Source organism: Halichoeres trimaculatus, unplaced genomic scaffold, assembly GCF_033239565.1.
Source record: "Halichoeres trimaculatus isolate MK-OKI-2021-1 unplaced genomic scaffold, fHalTri1.1 fHalTri1_scaffold_9, whole genome shotgun sequence".
Classification (NCBI taxonomy): Eukaryota; Metazoa; Chordata; class Actinopteri; order Labriformes; family Labridae; genus Halichoeres; species Halichoeres trimaculatus.
Genome location: NW_027437188.1, coordinates 24,172,404 through 24,198,483, shown reverse-complemented (window position 1 = coordinate 24,198,483; position 26,080 = coordinate 24,172,404). Strand labels below are relative to the sequence as shown.

The 26,080-nt window shown below is 40.3% G+C and overlaps 1 protein-coding gene across 3 annotated transcripts in view; it reads left to right on the top strand.

The window, feature by feature from the left end:
• ift80 (intraflagellar transport 80 homolog (Chlamydomonas)) overlaps positions 1–26,080 on the top strand; it is a 39,065-nt gene that overhangs the window by 4,952 nt on the left and 8,033 nt on the right. For all 3 annotated transcript variants that reach the window (XM_074679215.1, XM_074679216.1, XM_074679217.1), the window contains 7 exons: positions 1,744–1,853; positions 4,481–4,570; positions 4,653–4,790; positions 22,607–22,786; positions 24,800–24,918; positions 25,329–25,403; positions 25,850–26,013. In XM_074679215.1, the coding sequence (XP_074535316.1) occupies positions 1,744–1,853; positions 4,481–4,570; positions 4,653–4,790; positions 22,607–22,786; positions 24,800–24,918; positions 25,329–25,403; positions 25,850–26,013 (876 nt within the window). The remainder of the gene's footprint in view (positions 1–1,743; positions 1,854–4,480; positions 4,571–4,652; positions 4,791–22,606; positions 22,787–24,799; positions 24,919–25,328; positions 25,404–25,849; positions 26,014–26,080) is intronic.

The window sequence follows — 26,080 nt, the reverse complement described above, 5'->3', positions numbered from 1 at the left end:
CAAAAAGCAGAGTTCCAGTTTTTTATTAAAATCTCCATAAAGTTCCAAAGTTTTATAGGAAGGGAGTTTTATTAAGAGCTTTAAAAAAGACTCTTAATGATACATTTCTCTGTCCAGAGCTCACATTATAGATGGCTTACTTATTAATTGATTCATCATGCTGTTTGACTTATTAAACTTCTCTCCTCAGATGTGGGATAGAAAAAAAAAGATGGGGTGGATGAAAGTTGGCTTCTGGGGGAAATGGATGGCACAGTCTTGCTGAATGACGGGTGCTGTGGAAAACCTGGCAGGGGAAACAGCAAATCAGCCCCACTATGTAGGAACATTTTTCCTTAGCTGGCTGTTTAGAGAATGAGCTGTTGGGTTATTGGCTTCACAGCAGACACACAGATTTGGAGAACACCTGGATATAGTAGCTTTGCCGCAGATACACAACATCCTCCACATGACTTTCACACCACTGCAGGTGTTGGCTCTTTCAAAGCCAACAAATCCACACACACTCACAAACACATGAGCCTGCACACGCACTGTTCTGGGATAATCTGACCCATTTTTAAGAGACAGAGAAAAAGGTGTGTGTGTGTGTGTGTGTGTGTGTGTGTGTGTGTGTGTGTGTGTGTGTGTGTGTGTGTGTGTGTGTGTGTGTGTGTGTGTGTGTGTGTGTGTGTGTGTGTGTGTGTGGGGGGGGGGGGGGGGGGGGGTCTAGGAAGAGGCAAGAAATGAGCAAGCGGGAGGCAGAAACTTGTCTTACCTCTTCACTGCCTTTGTCAGATTTAGATCATGTGACTAGTTGGCATTTGTGAGAAACCACATGCACCTGGAGTGGGGTTAAATGTCAGGTTCTCTCCCCTACACACGTGCGTAGCCACAAACCAACTCATATACACACTTTTATTTTCCCTCACACATGTGTACAAAAGCATACATACACACACGCGCACACACACACACACACACACACACACACACACACACACACACACACACACACACACACACACACACACACACTTGTACCTATATAGTAGAGGTTTTTCAGGTTTTCTCAGCTGCCATGCCTGTAAGCTAAGTGTTGTTCCATAGGCTGAATAAGATGAGGAAATCTGATACCACCTGAAAGAGGATTTGTCATTGCTGTATACTATATTTTTTCAAAAAGAAGGAGTATATTTGGGCTCATACAAATTCAACTCCTGTCTTTAAAAAGCTAAATCTGTTGCTTTTTAGTTGAGATTAATATATTTAACACTTCTTTATTGCGAGGAATAACCCCTTGAGATAAGTTATATCGTTTTCAAGGGGATCCTCAGATTCATAACAACATAAAGAGCAGAGTAGCGTAATACAAGATAGCAAAATTATATATACATATGAAAAAGTATATATATATATATATATATATATATATATATATATATATATATATATATATATATATATATATATATATATATATATATATATATATATATATATACAATAATAAAATAAAAATAAAAACAAAATAAAATAAAATAATAATAAATAAATAAATCTAAATAAATACAATAAGCAAGAACATAACAGCACACACACACCCACATACACATAAACCAGCTCTGTATGTTTACCTCTCCCACCCAACACTGTCATTACAGTCACATTACATTAAATGAAAAACATTACAGTAATGATGTTATTACAATAATTTATATCAGCCCTAACCCTCTATGTGCCTGTGTTCTGTGCATTTTGCAGGGTCCCCTGTATATTCTGTGGCCTGGGGTCCAGACTCTGACAGAATCCTCTACACATCAGGAAGACAGTTGATTATCAAGCCTCTGCAGCCCAGCGCCAAAGTCATTCAGGTATAGTTCCTGTGAGGAGGTCTGTATTGATTTCCATGCCACCTGTGGGAAAAAAAAAAAAAAGTTTTTTCTTATCTCTCATGTGATAAAAATGTGAAAGAATGTGTTCATTGATTGTTTGAAAATTAAAAAAAATCAGTCAAATACATCACTCACTTTCCATTTTTTCACACCAGTGCAGAAATTGTCCTTTTCTTCTGCATGCTGGGAGCTGCATGACGCCTTCCTTTAAAATGTTGTTTCAGGCAGAAAAACAACTCTTTAGGAATGAGTTGACTTGTTGCTATTGCAGTTCTGAAAGAGTCACCAGAAGTTATTTATACGCTGTTCATAGCCAGCTTAAAACTCCACACAGGAGCTTTAATGCATACCTTAAAGAAGAGAGGATTAACTTTGACTCCACTTCTATTTATGGTAACTAGTTGTAAATTGATTCATGTTTTCAACTTAAAATTAAAAATGCAGAACATAAAAGGACTTACTGGTGTATACTCAATAGCCAACAACTATAAAAGATTTATCATCCGACTTGATGCTAAGGTTACTTCCTCAAGAAAAAAATTGTCTGCACACTCACACACAATAGCTGACAATCATTCAGACGTGAGCATTCCGTCTTGGAAATATCAGAATTATTTCTGCTCCTCGAGGAGACAGAAATGAGTGTTTACATATATTTGCAGGAAGCTAACTTTGTTATTCACAAGGAATAATGATTTTAATCAACATGCTTCTTCCAAGAGAGCTTGGTGTTGCAAACACCAGTGACCTAGGCATAGCACATGTTAGCTCAGCAGACTTTGGCCATGGTTTGATGTTATTTCCCCAAACCCAGAGAAAAAAATGAAATCCAACTAAGTGATTATGCCTTATTTTCAAGAGTTGATAACCTGATGAGTCGATAAAATGTCTTATTTCAACATATTAAGAGACAAAAATGATGCCCAAATTACTTGACAAGAGTAGAGAAAATCAGCCAATGGGATAACAGAAAAATGCTTGTTTAGTTTCTTTTATTAAGACATTATTTTTCCGTTTAAAAAAATTAGCACCCCATTGGCAGATTTGTTTTTACCTACAAGAACCCTTCAACTTTCCCCCCAGAATGGCAAAACACCTGTAAAAGGCACCCAAATTAAACTGCATGCTGCTCTTGAATCGTTTGGAGTCCATACAAAAGCTTGATCTTGCTGTAAAGGTAGCATTCTAAAATTTTAACCTCAGCAGTGAAACTCATTGTAACCGTGACTAATGTGTAGTTATAGAAGCAAGAACACACAAAAATTGAACAATTTTTAAAATCCAAATACAAACAAGAGTATGCAGATATCTGGTCACGCCATGTCACACTCAAGGATATTATTGACTCTGGAGAGACCATAGATCAACCCTGTTGGTCAATTGAGGTGTCAGTCTAAAAGAATACAATATTGACCTGTTGAGATTTGAAACACCTCGCAGAATCTGCAAGACTCTGTATTCAAATCCAAGTTAAAATGGCCAGCAGGCAGGCCGCTACCTGTTAATAGGTTACCTCTAAGAAGAATTTCTTCTTAAGAGACATAAAACTTAACATTCATTTTTTTCAGTGCAGTTTCCCAATAAGCCAGGAAGCACTAAACAGTTCAATATAAGATATATTATAAAGCCATGCTTTCCATATCTTCCCATACTCTTGAGTCTGCAACTTCCAGAGAGCTAATTAGCAAAGAAATAGTGACACAAAAAGAAGAATTCATTAATGAGAGGTCAGACCTGTCAAACACATACTTTCTGATTGACCCCCAGTGGTTCAATAGACAACATGAAAGTGATGACATTGTATATTATGCAGAGACTGTAATTAAGTTTCAATTCTGTGAAATCAGCTGTCCTTCAGATGTGTGCCGTATGCTAACAACAACAGGCAGCTAAGTTGTTCATTTCCTTTCTGCAGTGGAAGATCTGGATCTGGACAGGAGCTGTTGCATTGTGTTAGGTTTTTTGTTTGCAGATTTTGTTTTCTCTTAACACAACCCAGATGGAAAAAAACATATATCTTTTCCTATTGCGGCAACAGTTCAGCTACCAAATGGGATATCAATTAATGAGAAACACATTCAATATATTATTTATTACTGTGGACATGTTGAGTTCCTGTAGCAGTGCGACATGTGTTTTTGTTTTTGTGTGTCTGTGTTTGCATTGGATTTTACCCAGTCACTTTTTCATGGATTTTTTTTAAGCCATAGCTTTATTTATTTTCTGTTTTGACACCTACAACTATCTCATTGCAGGTTTATGACTGTTTTTATCAAATATCATATCGTGATATTTTTCAATCTTCTGGGCAATTTTACTCAGCATTTCAATCCTTGCAACAGAAAAAGAGACACACAACACACTCGTGCATGTATTATCTTACAGTACAGTAAGAAAGAGCAGAGAGAAGTTTTTTTTTTTTTTTTTTGATAAAATACTTCAGAAATTTGCAACCACGCTGAAAGAAAATGAATGTCACTACCTTTGCATCTTACCCTCCTCAACTTTACTTTTGCTCTCCTTTTCTGTTCTGGTATGTGTTACACGCATTGATGGCAGAACTTCATTATGTTGACATGTAACTCTTTCCCTCTGTCTCTTTCTAGTGGAAGGCCCATGATGGCATCATTCTGAAGGTGGACTGGAATTCAGTCAATGAGCTCATACTGTCCGGTGGAGAAGACTGTAAATACAAGGTGTGTATGAGCACGCTTTTAGATTCCCTGAAGATGTAATGAAATATTTTTGTTTTCCTGCTCAAACCATGTCTCCTTGCAGGTTTGGGATAGCTTTGGCCGCCTGCTTTACTCCTCTTTGTTCCATGACTACTCGATCACATCATTGTCCTGGGCACCTGATGGGGAGGTGTTTGCTGTGGGCTCCTACAATACCCTGCGGCTCTGTGACAAGACTGGAGTAAGAAAAAAACAACTTTTAACTTCCTAGAATTACTTAATTTACTAAAATAGTGAACACCAGGAGACTAATTTCTGGAGCTTTAAGAGTACAGCGTGGTCTACTATTCTTGCACAATATAGGATTTCAGCAGCTCAACAGTTCAAGGTCTCCTTTATCACGGCTCAAAGGATGTTTTCAGTTAGTGACAAGTCAAGAAGCAGGGAGATCTTTTTGGCTCCGGGACTCCTCTACTACACAGCCAAGCTGCTGTTACATGTACAGAATGTGGTTTGACAGTGTCTTGCTGAAATATATAAGGTTTTAACATTAACGCTGCCTTTCAAGATTTGTAGGCCACCCATGACATGTGGACATATGCATCCCTGTGCAATGGAGGATGCTAGCCTATGAATTGTGTGCTGATAACAAGCCATGTGCCCCCCTGCTCTTTAGATAATATGACAATATCCATGAGTTCCTAAAAGGATGCTAAATTTTTGTTCCTCAGACCACAGAACAGTGTTTATTAAACTCCAGTTGATGTCGAATGGGCTCTGGCCTGGAGAAGTCTTCAACATTTCTCAATACTTGATTCACAGAGGGCATGGCTGGTTACTGGTTTCATAGTCCTCCGCTGTTTGAAAAGTCACAGTTTCACACCACCTATATTTCCCTTCATACTGTTATGACAGTATGTAGGGAAACCTATTTTGATCTCAGGTTTCCTGAGATTTTCTAAATTTTTTATTGATATTGTGTTCTGTAGATCATAAACTTCTTAAAATCTGCAATCTTCCATTGCACACTGAGGAACACTATTTTGAAAGTGTTGAATGAATTCCTCACTTGTATGTTCAAAGAGTGGCAAACCTCTTCTCATTTCTCATCTTTTTTGTTAAGACTTAGGGGCTCTTGAATTGCCTTTTTATACTAAGTTATAAAATATAATAATATAATTAAATGGAAAATAAATGGATCCTTTGCTCCAATAGCCTTACTGATTATGAAATTATTGTAGTTAATCTATTATATGGCTCTAGCACAGCTAGCAGCTGTTATTAGAGATAAATCAAAGATCATATTTGATACATGAAAAATAGCAATGGCAAAAGTCATATGTATGATTCACCATGATATGTCCTCTTAGGCAGAATGTTTACAGAGGCAACCAGATCATTGCTGTAGCAAATATTTTAAATATTTACACATCTCAGACTTGATCATGGAATTTGATTGTTTTGCTAATAAATTATTTAACATCATTATTGCTTATCAGTACCAGCCTGGCAGTCTAACCACCACCCATACAAGTGCACACCCAAGTGCTCTTGATGTAACCTGTCATCCACTGTAGTTCCCTCGTTACCCACTAAGGACTGTTTATTATATAGCTTCGAGGATATTGTGCGGAAAAGTAATTAATAATAGTTTTATTTAATCAAAAGTTACCCCATGTCATTTTTTCACCTATGCTTCCTCAATTATTCAAGTCAAAATCATCAGATCTGCTCCTTAGAACACCAGATGAGGGTTTAAAGGGTCAGTAATCACTGTGTCTCAGGTTCTTTCAGGTGGGTGAATAGCCTTAGAAACACTCAAGTATTGCCCAGCCTAGAGATGGTAAAGTTTGAGAATTTAACTCAAGTTGCACTTAAAGACACTGAGAACTATATAAGTGATTTTAAAATCATGTTATGTCTATATGTTGGCCTGATCATAATGGATGATTTGAAATGACATTTTAGCACCAAAACTGGTTATTTAGAATTATGTTTCTCAGTATGGTGGTCGTGTCAGGCTTCCTTGGAGAACACGAATCAATGGGAAATGGGATTCTTATCCCATAAAAACACCTCTGATTCTGGCCTGAAGTTTCACTGCAGTTAGTGCCAACTGGATAGCCCTCACAGTGCTTTTAAGTCGCACACCAACATTACTGTGTGTAATTTTTATTTGGACTCACCCCCTTCAAGAAAGATGTCTAACCTCAGACTTGATTTGGGAATCTGTGGACAATCCTTTGTATGGAATTCTTAGCCCATTAACATTGGGACACCATTCCCTCTCACCGTGCATAATCTTCCACATCTAGTATCAACCGTTCATAGCCGACACAATGCCACCTGCTACTGCAACAGTACAGTGTTTCCCTACACATAGATCACTGGTTCAGATTTAGGATATACCTTCTGTTTTTAAAAAGTTCTGGGCCACTGGTTGCACAACAACTCTCTGTTTTAGATTGTCATTAACAAGCCTCATCCACACAAGGGTCTCCTGTTGTGATAACAGAACATTCAAAACACAAGTTGTGCCACTTTGGCAGGGGTATAGTAACTGCAGGAAGAGGGGCAGGATTTAGGGGTTAGCTGAGGGTGTTAGCGATCAGATTAAAAAGGATGGATAAATACTGCTTATTTGTGCATTTGTACTTCATGCCACCGCTGCAAAATTGGGTGCATAAGTTTTGCCACCTTTTTTCAAAAAAGTCTGTATCTGTGCCTTTAAGTTGAAGTGGATAATAAAACACCTCCCTGGGATTTCAAGTAACTGTTGTGAACAACCTGTACATTATACAGCCTGTATACAGCCTGGACTCTCTGTACTTTCCACACATGGCAAGCCTCTGTTTTGTGTTTTATTTGTGTATTCTTGTCCACGAGTATGACAGTTATGTTTTGTGATCCGTCATGTTAAACACACAGTATCCATGGCACACAGTCAGCTTTTCCAGCGCTTGCATGGTTCATATTGTGCAGCTCACTGCAGGCTGTATGCTTTCCATACGTTGTTCATCTCTGTAAACCACATTAGGCTTCATGCCACATGTTCTTGTTACCTGGTGCTGATGGTAACTGGAGTTGTAATGAGAGGGGAAATGAGAGAATGATGAATGGTAATTGTTGTTTTATTATTACTGAGTGTTTGGCTGGGGAGCAATATTACCAGCCCCCTTTTTCTTTCTCTCTCTGACCTCATGAGACGTTTAGGGGCTTCTTTTAGTTCTCTCTGACATGTCAGTGTGCTGCTGCTTCAGAGCTGTGTAATGAAAACAAACAGCAAGGGCTGGGTTTTTGTGTTGCTGAACACCAGGCGTTTCATGCTCCATTTTGATTTAATTAGGATCAAATGGCTTTTTTTTTTTTTTTTTTTTTTTTTTTTTTTTTGCTGGAGCACTAAAACAAATGGACTGGAGAGGGGTTTGAGCCAACACGTGTCTTTTCTAGAGGTTTAAGGTGTGTATTTGGAAAGACTAAATAAATATATTGCGTGAAGTATGGCCATCCAAATGGAAACTGGTGAAACACTTTGTCCTGTATTATTTCTTTAGGTTATCAGCAGCAGTAGTTTTTGACAGCAAGTTGATGAAATCATTGAAAAGAATCCAACTTGTTTTTCTCTTCTCTGTGTAAACAAAAATATTGTGCTGTTAAAACCATAAAAGACGGAACCGAGTACAACTCGCTCCTTACTTTTTGTAATGACCCGATTCACCTTACGCCCTCTCATTATGAGTTTGTTTACGTGGTTGGTTTGTTCCATTGTTTTGTCATTGCACCACTTGCTTTGCTGTGGTGTGTCTCGGTTAAGGCAGCGTGATGATGATGATAATTATGATGATTATGGTTCTGCCCTGCTCTAACTGGAGGAAGGGTATGCTTGCCTTCTCCTCCCTAAGCCCCTCGGAGACAGCGTGTACTGTAGCGTGGCGTGGGAGGCTTGCTCAAGATGAGGATCGGGGGGTGGGGTGGTGGGGAGACAGAGGAAAAGAAGAAGAAAATCCCCCTCAAAGGTCACTTCATTTTTGTTTCTTTCTATGTGTGAATGAACACACTCACTCTCCTCATACTGACAGTTTGAAAAAGTTGCACACTTGTCCACTTTATTCTGTTAGTGCTTGAGTTTACACACAGACATAGAAGCCATCAGGCTTTACCTGTGCTGTTTCTGGGGTTTGTTTGTTGTGCAGAAAGGGTTAAGCAGTGCGAAGAGTCCTTTCAGTTACTAGCGTGACTAATGGGAAGGAGTTTCATTCTGTATCGGCTACAATGAAACCTTGCACTTTAACGTATTGCTGCTGGCTCAGCAGGATCAGCCCTGCGCATTTAACCCCTTCACCTCCCCGTCCAGCTCCACTCGCTTCTCGCCCTAAACTCTCAACTCTGTCCCACTCTTTTCTCCTTTTTTTTTTCTCTTCTCTACATTTTCTCCCTCTACGCACCACAGGGCAGATGTAGTGTGTTACCCCCCTCATTATCACCAGGGGAGGGAGGGGGTGGCGTATTCACACATAGACAAAGTTTACATCCAAGCAAAAGTCTCAGAAAGCCTTCTCAAGACTGAACAAAAAGTTTATACTGTAGTTTTTGCATAGATCTTCAATATTTATCTGTCATTGAATGCGTTCTTGGTTTATTAACTCATATTTCATAACTTTCATGCCAATTTTTATCACTCTTTCTGCATTGAGTACATTTTCTCCACACAGGAGCTTTAACAGGACACAAGGCACAAAGAGGTTCACTGTCCCTTTTACAAGATTTGGTAGAGACAATAAGTCAGTGTCTGTCTGTCTGTGTGCCTGCCATAGTATATGCATGTGCCCGCATGCCTGTGTGTGTCTGCATGTGTGTGTGCAACCATTGCCGTGCAAATGCGCCTGCGAGACAGCAGTCTATTTACGAGGCGCTGCAGCTGGTGTCTAGCGTCTGGACCCTGTCACGATCCCTGACACTGTCACTGGCTAACAAGTAGGACTCATTGTGCCAGGCGAGCACCCTCTCACTTCTTTTTCTCCGCCTCCCTCCTTTCCTCCCCCTTCTCGTCCCTGTGCTTGTTTTTTCTCTCCCACTGTACATCCAAACTCTGCTATATGAATGCAATAGTTGCTTTGTCTTTTTGTTTTTGTTTTTTTTGTAATCATGTAGTTGCTTAAATTTTATTTGGTCTGTTTTGAAACTGATGATTGCTGAGAAGATTTTTTTTGTAATTCTTAATGTTTGATGCTGATGGAGGACTTTGAAGACAATCAAACAGAAAACACCCTAGCATCAAAATAAGGCATGTTCCTTTCCATGTAACACCACATGGCGTTGTAGCAAAGTGGATACTGGGGATTTTTTTCCTTTCTGGCCTCATTCAAATAAACTACCAGCCTGTGTTTTTTCATGCAGGCTTGATGCTGATCTGAATGTGGCCTCAGACCCAGGCCTCATTGAACTTAGTGATTACTCCTCCCCTCCCACTGCTGGTCTGCTGAAGACGTGGCTGAGCTTGGCTCTGGTACGATCCAGGTTCCTGTCACACTCCTGCTGATAAGCCAGTGAACATCTCCTCCCCACCCCTCTTCTTTCTACTCCCCCATTCGTAGGTTATACATAAACCTCAGACAACTTGGTTAGGCTCATCAGATGGTTTTAATGTTTGGTGGTCATGTGTAATAACTAAAATGTGTCTCTCTGTGCAGTTTTTCTACCACAAAAAGATAACAGCTGTCATCCTGGTAGTGACTGAAAAAAGTTTGTAACCAGCTTTTCCAACTTTGAGATAATGATTCTACAGAGGTCCGACAGTCCTGAGAATCAGTGATTTATCATCTATGAGTGTGGGTGGGGGGGGTTGTATTTTTTTGCTACCCCTACCATCGTAAAATACTAAATAATGATCATTAAAAAATAAAAAGAGTACCTTGCCTTGTTGTCTCCTCTGCATGCTTTGAACTTTCCATAGAGCCACATCAGTTTTCTTCCTCTCTGTTTGTAAGAAAAACAAACTTTCCCTTTTTTAGATTCAGCAGCCCCAAGATGAAGTTGAAAAGCCTTCTAGTTTCCCTCTTTTTGCTGCACATGCCTCTTTTCTCTCTCTGTAAGGGTGTGTTGGACTTCCCTTATCAGTGCTCCCCCTCTTGGCTCCCTCATGCCGTCCCTAGGGCCCTCTTTACCTCCCTTTTCTCCTGCTCGAGTCTAGGGGGTCCCCTCAGGGTCTTTGTGAGCCTTGCTCAGCACTGCCACTCTGGGAATGGGTCCATGTCCAGCTGGAATCACCCCCCAGCTTCTCATTTCTCTTATTTTCTGTTTCTTTCTCCCTTTTCCTCTTTAACATGCAGCCTCTCTTTCTATAGGATCTTTGTCTGCCATCCTTATAGCTGCCAAACATTATTTTCTCCTAGAGAGTCTATCACTCTTGACTGTCCGGTAGTCTGCCAGTCTTCTTGTGGCCTTTTTTATTCCTCTCTAAGCCATAGACACTCATGCCACCTCCTCCTTCTCTGCCAGGTCTTTAGGCTTCCCTGTGTTCTCAATGAATCCCCCCAACAGTCCCCCCCCCTCTATCATTAGTGAGCATATACAGTACCTGAGCCTGTGCTGGCAGTCTGCTGCCAACCACTGGCCCGCCAACATCTGGAAACTGCCGCTGCTGGAAGAGAACTAAACAGCCCGTAGTTCTGGTCCTGATCGTGAACCACTGTTAGCGGAGCATGAAAAGGCAAAAGCAACCACTGTAGATTTATTAGACTGCAACTCTTTATCAGCTTTAATCACATGAGAGGGGGACGTTCAGTTCTGTGTGTTTAAGTTGACAAGAAACATCACTTTAACTGAAGGCAAAGGGAGCAGAAATAAGTGGCACAGATAATAAGGCTTTGGAAAAAAACAGCAAAGGAAGAGGGTAACAGTTAAGTTTGTTGGAGTGAAATTGTTGGCCTGAGTTTGACAAGAAAAGAGCATGTGCACACGAAAAAAAAAGATGGTGGGTGAGAGTTTAAAAAAGACAAGGAGAGTGTGTCAGGGAGGGAGAGAGCAAGGGAGCATTGTCAAACAAAGAGAGTCCTGAGTCAGCAGCAGAGCAGTTTTCTCCCCAGGCAACTGGGCTGGGCTACTCCTCTTTCCCTCTCTCTCTTTCCCCACTTGCTTCAACCCTCCCTCCTCTTACAAATCTCTGCTTTTGCGTGCTATTTCTTGCACTCAGCGTCTCCCTCTGTGTTCTCTCGCTGTTGTAAGCCTCGCTGCCTCCGTACACCGTGAACTGTTTGAAAACGGCTGCAAGTTCTAAAAAGTGCGACTGGGGTTTGCATCACCCTGTAGAGCTCTCTGCCTTCTCTGTTGTCTCATGTGTACAGTTTTAACAGTTTCTTTAACACACTTGTAAAAAGGTTGGAGCCTGGTTAGGAGCGACTGTAAGATGCAGGACTTACATGTTGACTCAATCTATCATCCCAAAGAGCTCATTAGTTTCCCTGTCTTGTGAGGGTAATGGTTTCTCCTTTGTGTTCCAGGTCCTTTGTGCCGAAAGGCTTTGGATTTCTTATTCTGGCACGCTCCATGGAACGGTGTATACTAAGGTTGTCTCTTGCAGATGATTGACCCCAATTTTTAATGTGTGTATGAGAGAGATCTGGTGCCTGTCTGTGTAAAGTGGGTTAGAGTTAGAGGCACTTGTTGACATGGTAATACTTTTACACCTCTCCAGAGTTCGGCTAAAGGCTTGCCTTGTTGGAAACCAAAAAGGAGGGGAGCATAAAAAAGAGCTGAGAAAAGAGAGCAGTTGGTGGGGGTGGGGGGCGGGTTAGTGTGGAACTGTCCAATATATCCTGTAAAGTTGGCCTAGGCAGTGAGGCTTGGAGGATTGGTCTCCATAAAAGACGGTGGTTTCTCTTTCCCTCAACTCCCTCTGTCTGTCTCTCTCTCTCTTCTTTTCTTTTTCATTTCTTCACCCCTCCATCCTTTCCTCCCCCCACAGCTGGAGTAAGCGTATGACAGTGAGACAGTGCCCGGCCAGCCCCTCTGGCAGAGTCATCATTCTTAGCAGCACTAAATCACTACCTCCACTCGCTAGACAAACATGTCACACTCACGGAGAGAAAGAAGCAGAAAGAGAAGAAAGAGGGATGAAAATTGTATAAGGATTAAGGGTGATACTGAGTGAAGAAGGCAGGGTGCAAATAAAGGGCCTCAGTGGCACACACAAATGAGTGAAATCAGAGCATGTGTGCAACTAGGGTATCACTTCAAGCTTTACTGCCAACCAAGAGTTCATTAAGGGCTGTTATTGAAGAGTCGGGCTGGGCCACAGGCAACAGACCAAGGTCCAGAAAAGGATGATTTGAAAGGGTTTAATTCTGGCTGCACCCAAAGTTCCTCCCCCTTTTGCTGGCTTCCCCATGCATCTGAATGAAGCACTTACACACTGTTAATTTATTAACTGGCTCCCTCATTTGGTGTAATTCATGATTTACAGTATGTTTGCCTCCTGGAGAAGTTATAGGCTTGTCATCAAGAATATAGCATGTATGCAGTTGGCTTAATGTGTGTTTTTGTATAACCAGTACTCGTGGGCCTGTGTGATTGTCATATTATGGAAAACTAGCCAAGAAGTAAGGGAGAAATTTAGAGTGGCTGTTACCAGTAGGTATTACATAACCATTTGAAGAGCAGTTTAGAGGCCTGCTTGTGAGTGTCTCACTAAATAACCCCTTTGTTTATTGAGGGATCCTTTTGTAAGTTATCTTTGCTCATTGGATAACTTGTTTGAAACTCTGTGCAAAGAATTAGAATGTGAAACAGATTATTGTAGTTTTGTAGCTGCCCTGAAGTGATTGATATCCTGGTAGTTTAAATGGAAATTAGTAGCCATTATTTAGAGCAGCAGGCTGCAGCGCTACTGGTATTTTGTAATATAATTGATTAGGACTGGGACTGATTTGATTTAAATTGCAATTCTTCGATATTTACGTTTTTTGCAATTTTTAGTTTGCTTTTTTTTAACACCAGACCAAGTGAAAAAGTTAAATGATTTTGATGGCAGAGAGAAACATTTCACCCCCTGCTGGAGAAAATTGATTTAAAAAAAATTCTGGTCCAGTTTATAAACAAAGACTGAAATTAAAAATTTGAATAAAAAAAATAAAAGAAGGTTTTTTTTTTGACAAAGAATCATGATTTTGATATTGTCAACCAAAAAACCCCTGATATATCGATTTTCGATTATTTTTCTCCCACCCCTACTACTGATTATCCAAATTAGAGACCAGAAATTCTGGTGTCACTTAGTGAAAGTGCTGTTCCATTGTTAAGCCCAGGAAACACATACATCCATGACCATTCCTAATTTGCTAAATTGTCAGCTAAAAGTAAGGGAAATACTTGAATTTAATAGATCGAATGTTCAGGACAAAACATTGAGATAGTTTCACCAAGTGTTGAATAGGGATGCACAAAATTGGATTGTTTTCTGATATCCAATACCAATATATTAAACTCATATAACTTATCAGTACTGATATTTTTTTCTGCACACCTAATTGAAGAGATAGTCAACTCTGTGATGTACTGGAAGTAGCGTGCAGTATTAAGGTTCATACACATAACATTTGTTAAAACTTGGATGATGCTCTCCCTGAGACAATAATAATACCCACAACCAGAGCAAATATGGCCAATTTCATTGACATAGTAAGTAAACATAACCTGTGTTAGGGAACATGAAAATGTGCAACTGTACAGCAATCAAATCAAAATTAGATAAATTGGAGTACTCTTTGACGAAAAATGAGCCTAAATTAGTCAGCTATGTGTACCTTACAGACTGCTGCTTAAAATCTAATTTAACTTAAAACAGGAGTAGCTATATTGAAGTAGCTTTAAGTTAGCTTAAACTTTGCTATGTATTTAACAGTTTAGGTAAGTTATTTATAAACACTTGAAGAGGGGGCCAGATGCTTTTCTTTATTCTAAACATGGATATAAAGTAACAACGCTGGATATCCATACTCAAAGGGTGCAGATTTTCAAACGGCTACATATTCATATTCTGTTGAAATCGCTATATCCATCCGTTAACTGCACGAAACAGTGTCTTCCAGAAAAAGCTTGAGATCTTCTCAAGATCTTAACAAGACTTTGCTGGAATGATGAGTTGATCACATTAAGGATCGCCTAACTTTTTCTTGACTCATTGAAGGAGCAGGCCTCAAACACCAAAGTCTGCCTAAAACTCTGCCCCCAACAGGCCTCCAGAGGGAAAGGGATTCATGAAGTGTGGAGCTTCACCGTTAAGAAATCAGTCTGTTTCTTTTTTAAACACCAGTATGAGAAAAAAAGGTATTTTTAGCTGTAAATTATGTAATGTAACTTGTGGTTCACCAAAGGAACTGTATGAAGCTTAGAAAAAAAAATGTATCTGATTTTTAACCCCTTGATGCCTGTTGTCACAAATTTGCAACATACCCTGTCAGGTCTTGATGCAGCTGAAATGACCTTTGTATCTTATTATTACCAATTGATTCATATTCTACACATACCAGAGATTGTATCAGATCCACTGTGTCACAATCTATTGGTCAGGGGATGAACTTCTCATGTCTATATATATTTAATATAACTTAGTTATAACTATTGTGTGTACTATACTCAAATATTTAATCTCAACTTAATTGAACATCTGTAAGAATGCAAAAAACACATAAAACAATCTATTTTTATAATTGTTAATTAATTCAGGCAGTAAGAGGTTAAAATATTTCTGTGGAACATTAAGTCTCTTCAACTTGCAAACAAGAGGTTTTGGATGAGTGGTGAGAATAATAAACTATTAGTTGTCTGTGGAAAATAATGAGTTAAAAGTAAAAGTATGGTTTGGAAAGCTAGGATAAAGCATTAAAGTGTAAAAGTACGATCTACTTTTCTAGCCTCAGTAGTGTTGTACAACCAGAATATGATAGATGGGAATCAATGAAGGGGCACATAAATTCATCTGTGAGAGTGTGGGGGTACCTCAGGCCAAAAAGTTTGGCTGAATCAGAGTAAATGGTCTTATGTGATGTTCCAGCTGTAGCATGCCAAAACACAGTCAAAAAAACAAAATTACCTGTGTACGCTTGTGCCTGTGCGTGCGTGGGCTTGTGCATGTGTGTGCATAGTTGGTGCTAATAGAATTCTGCTGTCCGACTCACAGCTGTGTCCTACTGATGAGTCCCAGGAGGCCCCAGCATGTGTCTATGGTTACTATGTTGAGGCTCCAGCATGAAACCATGTGTGGATCATTTCTCTCTCTTTCTCTCTCTCCCTCTTTCTCCCTCTCTCTCCCCCCTCTAGTTTGTCTTGCTCCCCCCTCATTCACCCCCTCCTCCCCCTCACTCTGTTTCCCTTCGCTCTGCCAAATCTCCAACTTGTGCCACTCTACTCAGCCCAGCCTCTGTATCTCTTTAGCTGAGCCAAGTGGGTATTTCAATACAGAGATTTGTAGCGCTCCTCTCACTGGCCTATGTTTAGAAATGGGCTTACACGATAGCCGTAGTTATTGTGCCTTATTGTAGAGTCAGGGAATGCAAATGGTTTATTGTAGAGCAGGCGTAGAAAATACTCCTAAGTGCTCGTGAGTTCACTTAGTGTTTAATGGCTACTACAACAGTTGACAGTCTGCGCTGTGTTTTGTTAAGGCGATGATTCTGTGATGCTACAAAAAATTGAACTAATTTCATGGTTTGCTTTTACTATGAGTGTGCACTGTCACTGTTATTTCTTGCATACACGGTTCATCTCAGACTCCCTTTTTTTCTTGGTCAGATTCATGCTTTTTTTCTGTCAGGGACATTATTTGGAGTCTTGAATGCAATATGTACTCCTGATTTCCTTTTCAAGAGTGTCATGATACTGAGTCTTTGCAGTCATTTAAACGCAGTTATTTAGCTTCAGGTATGACATTTTAAGTTTTGCATGTGATATAAAAATACAGTGATGTTTTCTGGACAAAAATGTTGCTTGAACCCAATTTTTACTTACAGAGTGATTATGATTTCATGGTCTTAGTTTAATGTTTGCAATTTTTTGTGTTGAATCACAAGAAGCCATTTTTCAGCCATGTATCCTGGATGTATGCCCAGATTTTCCTTTCTCTGATAGTCAAACCCATCCCCCATTAAGAGGTCAGTGCAAGCTGACTTTTACAAGGCCTCCTAATACGTTAGAGATTGATGAATCCTTTTCCTAACTGGCTACTCCCTCTTTTCTAAAACAAGACCTCTTTTCAAAAATCACTTTTTTCTTATCTCACAGAATTTTTCGATTCAGGGTTTTATCTCTGAAGAGTGAATTTGTGTCAGCATTTCATCCCTGCCTGCATGTGTCCAGTGTCCGTTACACTCAGACACGTGTTATGTGTTTATTATGTGCAGGGAGTTACACTCTGTACCTGCACTGCCAGGTCCTGTCCTGCACACAGACACACAGGCAAACTGAGGCCAGCTGGCTTTGCAGAGAGTCTGCCATCTGTTCTGATTTATGTAAGACTGTTAACCCTGGACTAGGTTGGATCCCGCCAGCTCCTACTAGCCTGCTAGCACAATGATAAAGTTAAGCCACTTTTAACAAAACAATAGTGTCATATGAAAATATAAAGGGACTGCAGAGTGGTAGCTTGAACTTGTGTAAACAAACATTGAAAGCAAGGCTGACTGAATCTGGACACCATTAGGATTAAGTTTTGACTGTAAAATACTGAACATTTTAGTAAAGTGTCAGAGGGTTAAAAGCTATGTTGAAGTTCTAAATTCTTGCTTTGTAACTCTTCTGGTTAGTTTTGCACTTAGCTGTCTTTTTAGACTTCCTTCCATTGAGATGTTTTAAATGGATGAAGCTACAGATAGCATCAATATGTAGCAGTAAATACTCACTATATGCACTTTCTGTAGATCGTATACATTTCATTCTAAGGCTCAGCTGTTTAGATGTATAAAATGCAGATTGGTTTTTTGCCCTGCATCAAGATTTCTGCATTCCCAAGTTTGCATACTAGCTTCCTTCAATGTGACAGAAGTGTCAAGGGCTGAAAGAGCACCGAGAATCTAAAACTCTCATGATAAGTATGTTGTTGACTTGTATTAGGGCTGGGGTTTTGGGGGTGGGGTGGGGGGGGGGGGGGGGGGGGGGGGGGGGGGGTGTGCAGAGAGCGGTCAGGGCAGACATATTTAATGCTTGTGAAGTAATGGGGCTGAATCAGCAGATAGCTCCACTGGGAGCCATTAGTCCAGACATGTGTCATTAACCCTTTCCCTGGCCCGACCCCCCAATACACACACTCAGACACACTCTTCTAACCCTCAACTATGGAGACCAGAGTTCTGTTTCAGGTGGTGCAGAAAGAAAGAGGGGGAAGGGTTAAAGCAGTGGCACAGATACACACTTTTGATTTCTGCTCCAACTTTTTTTAAAGTATGGTCCTAGCTCCTCTTTAAGTCTCTTGTTTCACAAGTTATCTGCTGTTTGTTTTTGTATGTATTGTTTCATTGGGTGTTTTGGACACCAAGTAAGCGAAACATTATCGAGTGCAGGTGAAAATTTACAAGTAACATGTCAAAATATTAGTCATACTGAATGGTCCTCATACTGTGCCAAAATATGTCTTAATGCAAAGTAGACTAAAGTATATAGAAAGATATATTTTTTGACAGTTGGATTCCTAAACACCCTATCCATAACTGTTTAAGCATTACACTTATGAAATGATTTTACTTTTTGTAACAGTTTTGTCACTAAACAACACAATTCAAGCTATATATATATATATATATATATATATATATATATATATATATATATATATATATATATATATATATATATATATATATATATATAGATAGATAGATAGATAGATAGATAGATAGATAGATAGATAGATAGATAGATAGATAGATAGATAGATATAGATATATATAGATATGCACTTATGTAACCATATAACCATACAGATACAGGCAGTAAGAGTCAGAGACTGCCTTTAGCAACAGGCTTAGGTTGTAATTTTAAGGGTTCTTGGAGTAAGCACGTCCATGCCTTTGAGCTAACTTTTTTTTGTACATAACCTTTTTGCAGGCCTCCCCATGTTGGCTGCGGCTGCAGGGCAACAATAGAAAAGAAGGGGCAGGCCCACAGCACCTGCCAGTCTTAATGATAAACATATGTTGAGAATGGGGAGAGAGTGAGGAGGTGAAATGGGGGGGAGCACAGTCCTTAAAGAGGCTCTAAAGAGGCTGTGTGATTTGAGACTGGTTGTGTATGCACATGCATGTCTGTTGTTGCAATTCTGCAATTATCTGCAAAACTATCAGCAATTTTGTTGTATCTCTGATTTTTACTAGAACCAGTAGGATCTAGTGTAGGTATCAACATCAGTACTGAAGCAGCAATATGGAATCATTCTATGTTGCACTGTAGCATCGTAATGAGTCATTTTACCAGTTCAGCTCTTCCGAGTTTTCACCTACATGCAACCAACGTCTGTGTGTGTATGAGTCACATTAACACACACATGTCAACACACACAGGATGCACGTGTGGGTGTTGTGCTTGGTGTTCAAAGTGATCATCACAAGTGTGACAGCAGCCAGCCTTGGTCTTCTGCAGCGTCGTTGACAGACAGACACACAAACATGAGGGTTTACGTTATTGCCCGCATTATGTTTCCTACATGTTCAACCATACTTTGCTGCTGTATGTACAGAACACACGTATTCTGTGTGTAGCTCGTTGTAAACTTTGAGGGGCCTCCCCCACTCTCTCCATTTGAGAACGGCACGTCATGTCTGCCACCTTCTCTCTGACCACAAAGCTGCCCATTGTGGGCGGGCAAGGTTCAATGACCAGAGAGTGGACGAGCCCCACCTAAACTTTCATGTTTGCATATTCAAGTTCCTTCTCAGCTCACAAGAATAATCCTGACGTTCACCCTCAATCTGGAAATTCTCAGCAGTTAGTGGAGTTCCTTCTCTTTTTCGACAAATCTGCTTCCTGATGGACTGTCTTGACCCTGCATTGTTTCTTACCAAAACAAATTTCTTATTCATACAAAAAACAAGCATCTGTGTAGTTTTCACATATGGAAAAATATACACCTTTAAATTCGGAAACAGTGTAGCATCATTGTGCTTATTTGTAGTTGCAGGTGGTATTATCATATTTAGACATTTTGTGTAGTCATTTAAACTTGTGTAATTGCACACATTATTTTGGTGATAGAACAGTCATTTTATCACCAATCTTTATGCATTACCACATTCAATTTCTCTTTATTTCAAGAAATTAATTGATAATTTAACAGGTAATTGAGCTTTGTGTAACCTGGAACACATCATTTAGTTGTTAAATGACTAAGATTGTAGAAGATGAGAAGACTTTGTTGTCCTACTGTGCAAAAACAGACATCCGAGCAAGTTGTTTACTGCTAAATATACGCCACATTTACCTGAGGAGTTCAGTAAAATGTTGTGTTTCACGATATTTAAAGATAAAAATGACCTTAATTACTTGTAAAGAGTAAAAAGAAGCTGCCAATGGGAAAAGAAAAAAACCTTTTTTTTTGTTTCTTGAAGGAGGAAAATATTTTCCCCAAAAAACTACACTCTTTTCAATCTCAATTATTTTTTTTTACTTCTTACAAACAGTGCAGGAGTCATTTTTGTCTTTTAATAGCTTGAAACTAGTCTTTTTTTTTTACTTGTCAAGTGAATCTGGCTCATATTAAGTCAAATACACTTTTTTTTTTATAAGAGTAAGACAAAAGCTTGGTTAGAATTTATTTTTTTAGTGAAATATTTATTTTAAGTTTAAGGGGTGTTTAGTTGGGCTTCAACTCTTCTAAAAAGATCAAAATAACAATTTGAATTTTTTTCCAAATATTTTTCTTATCTAGATGAAAAAAAGGTGGATAAAATAGGAATGGTTAGGAATTGTTGCAGAGATTTTAGATGAGGTGAAGCTCTAAAAAACGTATTCATGTTCCAGGTTTCTCCCCTTCTGGCTCAGTCCATACATCTCAGGACAGATATGGAAATCCTCCTGTGTCCCATAGTCAGACACCTGCTGACAACTCTGACAAGCCTGAGGATTTGCACCTCCTTTACGTATAGGCACACACACCTTCGAAACAGCCATTTGACACTCGCAGGGAAAGGGGAAGAAAAGTGAACAGTTGTTTCACCTCATCTACACACACGTAATTTTCTCTGATAAGCTGTATTATATTCCTCCACTCTGAAATTTACTGTATTTACACTTTCTTATCTCATCTTTTCTCTCAAACACAAACACACACTGACACATAAGCACACAAGTACTGCACACATAAAGAAGACCCCCACTTTACACACACACACACACACACACACACACACACACACACACACACACACACACACACACACACACACACACACACACACACACACACACACACACACACACACTTTCTCACTTGCTGGCTGCCGGCTTGAGTCAAATGGCTCAATGTGTTAAAAGCATTAGGTAAGCACAGATCCAGCAGTGCTCCTCGGGCTGATATCATATGTCCTGCTTCATTACAGTCTGGTGTATACATTCAGCCCAATCTCTGACCCTCCATCCATCCATCCCCTCTTTCTCTTCCATTGCTCCCAACTTCTTTCCCCCTGGGTGCTTTAACGCAGAGCGAGCCATCTCAAGATGTTAGTTGAAGAATAGATGAGATCCCTCATTATTGTAAACGCTGGCCCCGGCCCAGGCTTCTTTGGCTGTGGAGCTTTTTTTGCACGCATACACAAGCACATGTATGGGGAGGAGAGAATAATATCTATATAAAGAAAGGCAAATTCATTCCTGTTACCAGATTTATGAGTGAGGAAGCTTGGAGCTGCAGAAAGAAGAAAGATCTATAGCAATTAGTTTGAATTTAACAAACAATCTCTAGCCCAAAAGATTTTTCTCTGCAGCTATTTTGGGTCCTGATATGACATTAACTGCTGGGTGGATTCTGATCAAAGCCAGCTGAGCGGTACATATATAAGGCAGAGGGAGAGAGATCCAAGCAGCAGGCCTCTAACCTGCAGCCTTCAGGCTCTTACCTCATACCACACCTCACATCCTGCAGCTGCGTCAAGTGAGGCGGCAAACACTGAGAGCTTTTCTCCAAACATCACCTCACTGAGGCTCTTGCCCTGCTGCACCACACCTGTCCATCCATCACAGACAAGCAGGCTCATATTAGCACTTTTCCTCCATAAGGAGATTACAGTGTGGTTGCATGTAGTCAGAAACCTCTGGTCCAACTCCAATTATCAGTCTGCCTCATGCGTCTTCAGAAAAAGAGAGGTCTGGTGGACCTTGCCATGCTAATCTCTCCACTGCTGCCTGGGCTTATGAGTGAACATCCTGGAAAATAAGAAATCGGAAAAACTTTTACCGGCTAGTGGATCCAGACAGTCTCGGCTGATTTGTTTGGAACTGAAGCACAATATACTTTTTCGTTGATGTGATACTCTACAGAAGACTTGAGGGACAGGAGTGTGGAAAGGCAAGACTGGAAGACCTGGAAGCAGAGGAAATAAGGGGATGAAATAAAGAGTCTTGACTTTGAGGAAGTAAAGGTTACATATCTCTCAGTTGTGCCTTTCGCCATCGCTGACCGTCACTGATGATGACGTGATGCAGTGCAGTGCCTTTGTCAAACCTTTTCATTCTCATAAAAAGAAAGGGAGAGGTCTTGTTAATCAGCTTTTGGCTTCAGTTTGGGGGCTCATATATAAACCCTCCCCCCCTGTGTGTAACAGATGAGGATAGCAGAGTGTATGTTTACGAGCGCGAGTGCTGGACTTGGCAGGGCCGAATGCTACTTCAGTGTCTCACAGTTCATCACAGCTCAATCACTGACCAACTGGGCCCCTCTCTATGCATTAAGGTTTACATTATATGCCCACATTAACACACTCACTTATACTTAACTTAAATCGACTCTCTTCTCCAACTTTTTCTGTTTAGAGAGAAATATCAATATTATTAACCATGTTATTCTCTTTCTTCCTCTAGTGGTCCTATGCATTGGAGAAGCCAAACACAGGCAGTGTGTTCAGCTTGGCCTGGTCTGCAGACGGCACCCAGCTGGCTGGAGCATGCGGCAATGGGCACGTCATTTTTGCCCATGTGGTGGAGCAGCACTGGGAGTGGGAGAACTTTGTTATCACCCTTACCAAGAGGAGGACCTTGCAGGTAGAAAGATGCAGCCTGGTTAACATTGCCTCTATTTTTCAGCCTCTTTGGTCTTGTGTCGTGAATCATATCATTGTTGTATCTAAGTTTACTTGATGACGCAAAAGTAGAATAGTAATGTTGATAAAATAGAAGAAATAAATTATACATATAAGAAAGCTTAGACACTAGAGGATTATAAAAAATTAAATACGAGGAAAAACTTCCCAGACCCTGACTAGTTGTGGTCACATATTAAAGTAGGACCCTACCACTGTGCCAGTGTGCAGCCCTGCTATGACAATGACCAGCCTGTCTTTTAGCCTCTCCCTCTCTGCTGTTTAAACTCGTGCTAACCACAAGGTAGTGTTTACACGCGGTTAACACACCCAAATGTACACACACACACACACACACACACACACACACACACACACACATACGCACACCCATACACTTTCTGACACATGCACATCTACAGAATCAAGGTCATGCACATACATGTTGGCCTGCACTCATTTGCCAAAGTTGTGAGCAATAAGCAATTTGAGTAAACCAAGCAAAGTTGGAACATCAGCCGTTTATTTTCAGCTTCGCAGGCGCTTTTCCGTCTCCCTCCTCCCCTTCTCCTCCTCGCAGCCCTTTTTTAAAAAGTGCACATCTGCCAGTGGTTTGTGAATCAGCCAGCTAAATTTACCACCTTGCGGTCAAATGTTTTTATTCCTGGTTGTGTTGCATGTAAATTTGGCTTGCTGGAGGGGGCAGAGGAGGAAGATTTGTAAAGCTGTAAAAATAACCCCACCTTTCACCTGGTGCTGGAAGAGGCCTTCTCATTCAGAAAGAGTGAGAGCTGGGGAGAAGTATTTATCTATGCAGGTGAAAAAATGAGTACCCAGCACTGCACACACATGCTTAAAACAGTAAAAACGCCTTTCTATTACCACAGTTACCCTCCGACATACTGTAGACTGTGTCCTTTGTTTGTGAAAAACTTCAATCAGTCCAATGTGTAACTGACTAACTTTAACGTGCAACTGGGGCAGAGTTGTAGAATCACCACCTCCCTACTTGAAGTTCAGGGGTATGATTCCAGATCCCACCGTGTGCATGCATTAGTGTCTTTTGTAAAGACACTTAACCCCAAAGAAGTGAATGTGATATGTAATGTGTTAAAGCTTTGAGTGGTCAGAAGACTGGACAAAGTGCTATGTAAAAATAACAAACTTTATTTATACAGTGCTTTTCAAACAGTGTTACCAAGGGCTTTACAAATGAAAATTAGAATGAAAGGGAAATGTTTTCACATCTGGCGGTGATATTTTGTAATAAAGAGCCTGAATGTGTCATTATTCCTGCTGAACCAGGGCCAACAATCCTCACTTTAGTTTTATCAAAAATTAGCCGCAAATTTGTGAAATTCAGCATGATATGTCTTGGATGCAGGTACTGTGTGTTAAGATGGTTAAATTATTGGAATTGGAGTTTAGATGGCCTGGTGGTTTAAGTTGCGTTCCATGAGGTTAGCCCTCACGCAGGTGGCCTGGGTTCAAATCCAGCATGTGGCCTCTTTCCTGCATGACACTACCCAGTGTTGCCCTATTTCCTCCACTATCCACTGTTCTCTCTCCTGTCCAATTAAAGACATTGAAGCCCAACAAATAACTCAAAAAATAAATATAAATAAATAAAACTAATGGAGTTAAAATACAGGTACAGCTGGGAGTTATCCACATTTAAGTGGAATTACATATTAACACGACATGTAAAAGGGAGAAGAGTAGTGGTCTAAGGACTGACCCCTGGGGGACCCCGCAGGTCAACTTTATGATGCATGTGATGATTATGAGCTGTGGATTGTCACATAAAAAAGGAATATCCTGAAAAAAATAAGGCTAAGAGTGATATAAATACTATTGTCCACCCCATTGTTGCCAAGGTAACTGTCTCCCCTTTGTTGTTTTTCCCTAGTTTCTGAGATCTTAATCCCTACTTGTGTTTTTTCTTGTCCACTTTCCTCTTTCCTTGTTTCCTCAGGTGAGGAATGTGATGAATGATGCAGTGGACATTTTGGAGTTCAGAGATCGAGTTATCAAAGCCTCTTTGGCCTACGGTCACCTAGTGGTGGCTACATCTCTCCAGTGCTATGTCTATAAGTAAGAAGCCCACTTCTTCATTCCTCGTCTGTTCACACTGAGCTCAGAATTGTGCTAACTTACATAATAAATTCTCACATGCTCATCTGTCATATTTATTGACCGAATCCTGAGGGCAGTTCAAATGAAAATAATGAATAAAATTCAAACCCATATGAAATACACTGACTCCATGCCATGCAGCTTTGCAAGTCTCTTAAGTGTGCCCATCTAATTTTCCGAACCCTACACAAACAGGAAATATAATGAATCCTGATGGGAGAATATGGTAGATCAATTAGAGTATTTCTGAACCTCTTTCTGCTTGCTCCAACTCTTAACTTTTTCCAGATGTAGCACTTTGTGATCAGAAATAAGTGTGTTCACAAATTTTATGATACGTGTTATATTTTTGTCTTCATTTCTGCCAGCTCAAGAAACTGGAACACTCCCCTTATCTTTGACTTGAAGGAGGGAACAGTCAGCCTCATCCTGCAAGCAGAGAAGTGAGTCACTACTCTTCCAGGAGCATGTCAACAAGAGAGAGAGAGAACAGGCTGTTGGATCATCTATCAGCTTCTCCTAATGCTTTAGCTCTGTCATACAATAAGGCTGAGAGTGAAACCGCAGGGGGAAATTAGATTAATATGGAGTAGCTCTTGTGCAATACTCCAGTGCAGTGTCCCTGACACTCAGCATAGAGCTAAAAAGATTACTGGCTCTTCTGAAATCACAGCTGAGTTTGAGGAGTCCTGCTGTGTAAGTCGACGCCGTGTTAATGTGAATTACATGTTGAAATTACCTGCCTGTGACTTTTGATTAACTCTAATCGACTCTTCATTCTTGTGTCTTCTCTAACATCTGTCTCATCCCACTCCTCCTCTCATTCTTCCCTCTCTATTACTCCTCATGACTCTGCTCTCATCCTCTATAATTTGTGCCTTCCTCTCAGACACTTTGTGCTGGTTGATGGAGCAGGGCTGTATACGTTCTCTTATGAGGGTAGACTGATATCTTCACCCAAGTTCCCTGGTATGAGAGCTGACATCCTTAATTCCCAGAGTGTCTCGATAAGCAACGACACCATCGCCATCCGAGACAAGAGTGATGAAAAAGGTGAGCGGGCCGCTGTGTCTCCATTTAATAAAATGCTTAAGCGACGATAACCTTTCGTGGTTCTCTG